Below are 2,142 nucleotides of genomic sequence, written 5' to 3'. Positions count from 1 at the left end.
ACAAGTGACAGATTGTGAGGCTAATCCTTGACCGTGATTTCAGACTTGGATAACTCTCTCTCTCTCTCTCTCTCTCTCTCTCTCTCTCTCTCTCTCTCTCTCTCTCTCTCTCTCTCTCTCTCTCTCTCAAAAGATTGGCTTCAATAATAGTAGTAATAAGGATTTTAATGATGATGATGATGGTGGTTGTTATTATTGTTGTTTTTGTTGTTGTTTGTTATTATTTTTTATTTTTTGTTGTTCTAGTTACTATTTTTTTTCTCTTTTTTTGTTGTTGTTATTGTTGTTTCTGTTGTTACTACTTTGTTTAATTTTTGTTGTTGTTTTTTGTTATATTTTTATTTTGTGTACCAATTTCAATTGCATTTTTCGAGTTCAGATAAGGTATTATTATTATCTATAACTTTTATGCATAATTGCATTCTCTCTCTCTCTCTCTCTCTCTCTCTCTCTCTCTCTCTCTCTCTCTCTCTCTCTCTCTCTCTCTCTCTCTCTCTCTCTCTCTCTCTCCTCAAGTGATATGACTTATAAAACCATGTTTCTCCTTCTCTATTCCAGAGGCAATGGAAACCCGATGTACGACAGGCGAGTGGTCCGGGGATCGAACTACGCCAAACGGATGAATGGAGATGTAAGATCATAAATATATTTTTTATTATTCATAGTGTTGATTTCTTCCTTTCTAGATTAGCTTTTAGTTTAGTTTAGTTGGTGATTAGTAGCCTGAATTGCTTAGATAAGTCTGAGAGAGGTGGGGGAGAGGGTATAGTTTTGGTTTTAAAATTTGAATTTTTTTTTTCTTTTATATAAAGAGGTTATCCGTATATGATGACTGTATTGAATGTCATTTATTTCAAAATATTTGTCAGATATTATAAAATTAAGATTCTTTGCGGAAAGAGTCGGTTTTTGAGTTGTCAAGGTTTGGAAAAAAAAAAACAGAAATTATAACAAGAGAATAATACTCTGCGTATAACACTATTCTAATTTGTCAGGATTTTTTTTTTCTCATTGAAATATTAATAAATTTCAAATGTCATTTATTATAACAGAGTCGATTTTGATTTGTCAAGATTTTTGGAAAACATACATTTTTGTGGCCTAATCTCTTCCACTGAAGTAATACATTTTAGTTCATCTTCTTTTCCCTTTTTTGTTGATGGTTGATATTAAATATGAAGACCACGCCCATTTTGTAATTAATGAAAGAAAGAGTCATTATCAACTGGATAGACTTCAATAATTACATCTCCCATTCATAAAATGAAATAAACGATTAATTATACATTCAAGCTCTTGGCTATTAACCGAGTTATAGATTAATTAACTTTCACGTGAACCATTGTTTATGATTGTTTCCTATCAGTGGAAAAGGGTGGAAAATGAATCTAGTCTCCTGTTGAACATTGTTCACGCCACGTATAGTGTTCATTCCCTGAAAGATTATAGTACATTTCGATCTTGTGTTAGTTTTAACTGCAATTTTTAAACAATCTTAAACTAGAGTTACTTAGGTTTATTTTTCTTTTTAATACAGAAGGAAAAAATTAAATTTTTTTTTCTAGCAAACTTAAACTTGAGTTACCTCCGTTTTTTAAATACAAAAGTAAAAAAAATATTAATTATTTTTGACAAACTTTAACTTGAGTTACCTGCTTTCCTGAAAATGCAAAATGGAAAAAAATACCATTTTGCAAATTGATTGTTTTTCGTTTTTTCAAGTATATATATTTATATTGTAGTTGCAAAATATTTCGGTAAATAAAGTAATAATTACACTTCTTTGAACGAATTTATGTACTGCGTCCTATTTCAGATAATTCCCAATATATATATATATATATATATATATATATATATATATATATATATATATATATATATATATATATATATATATATATATATATATGAAAATAATCTGAACAAAATTTACTTTCCCGTTAGAGAAAATCTTTCCTTTCTTAAAATGTATATTTTATAAAAATCCGTTTCCAAAATATATACTTAAAAAAATATATAGTGCAATATTGATGATTTTTTTCATGTTATTGTCATTATTTTGAGTTACAGTTTGCGAGCAGGTTACAAAATAAAATTGAAATTAACTAACTCTTATTCTGCTTTCTGCGTGTCAATCCG

General features: G+C 28.6%; 1 protein-coding gene across 1 annotated transcript in view; it reads left to right on the top strand.

The window, feature by feature from the left end:
• Nucleotides 1-643, top strand: part of LOC137615514 (uncharacterized) — an 18,152-nt gene extending 17,509 nt beyond the window's left edge. The window contains exon 3 of the mRNA XM_068345428.1: nt 559-643. Coding sequence (XP_068201529.1) covers nt 559-643 — 85 coding nt within the window. The remainder of the gene's footprint in view (nt 1-558) is intronic.
• Nucleotides 644-2,142: the final 1,499 nt, after the last annotated feature.

This window comes from Palaemon carinicauda, chromosome 21 (genome assembly GCF_036898095.1).
Source record: "Palaemon carinicauda isolate YSFRI2023 chromosome 21, ASM3689809v2, whole genome shotgun sequence".
NCBI classification, from domain to species: Eukaryota; Metazoa; Arthropoda; class Malacostraca; order Decapoda; family Palaemonidae; genus Palaemon; species Palaemon carinicauda.
Note: the sequence above shows the minus strand (reverse complement) of the source record. Positions and strands in the feature narration are given on the sequence as shown.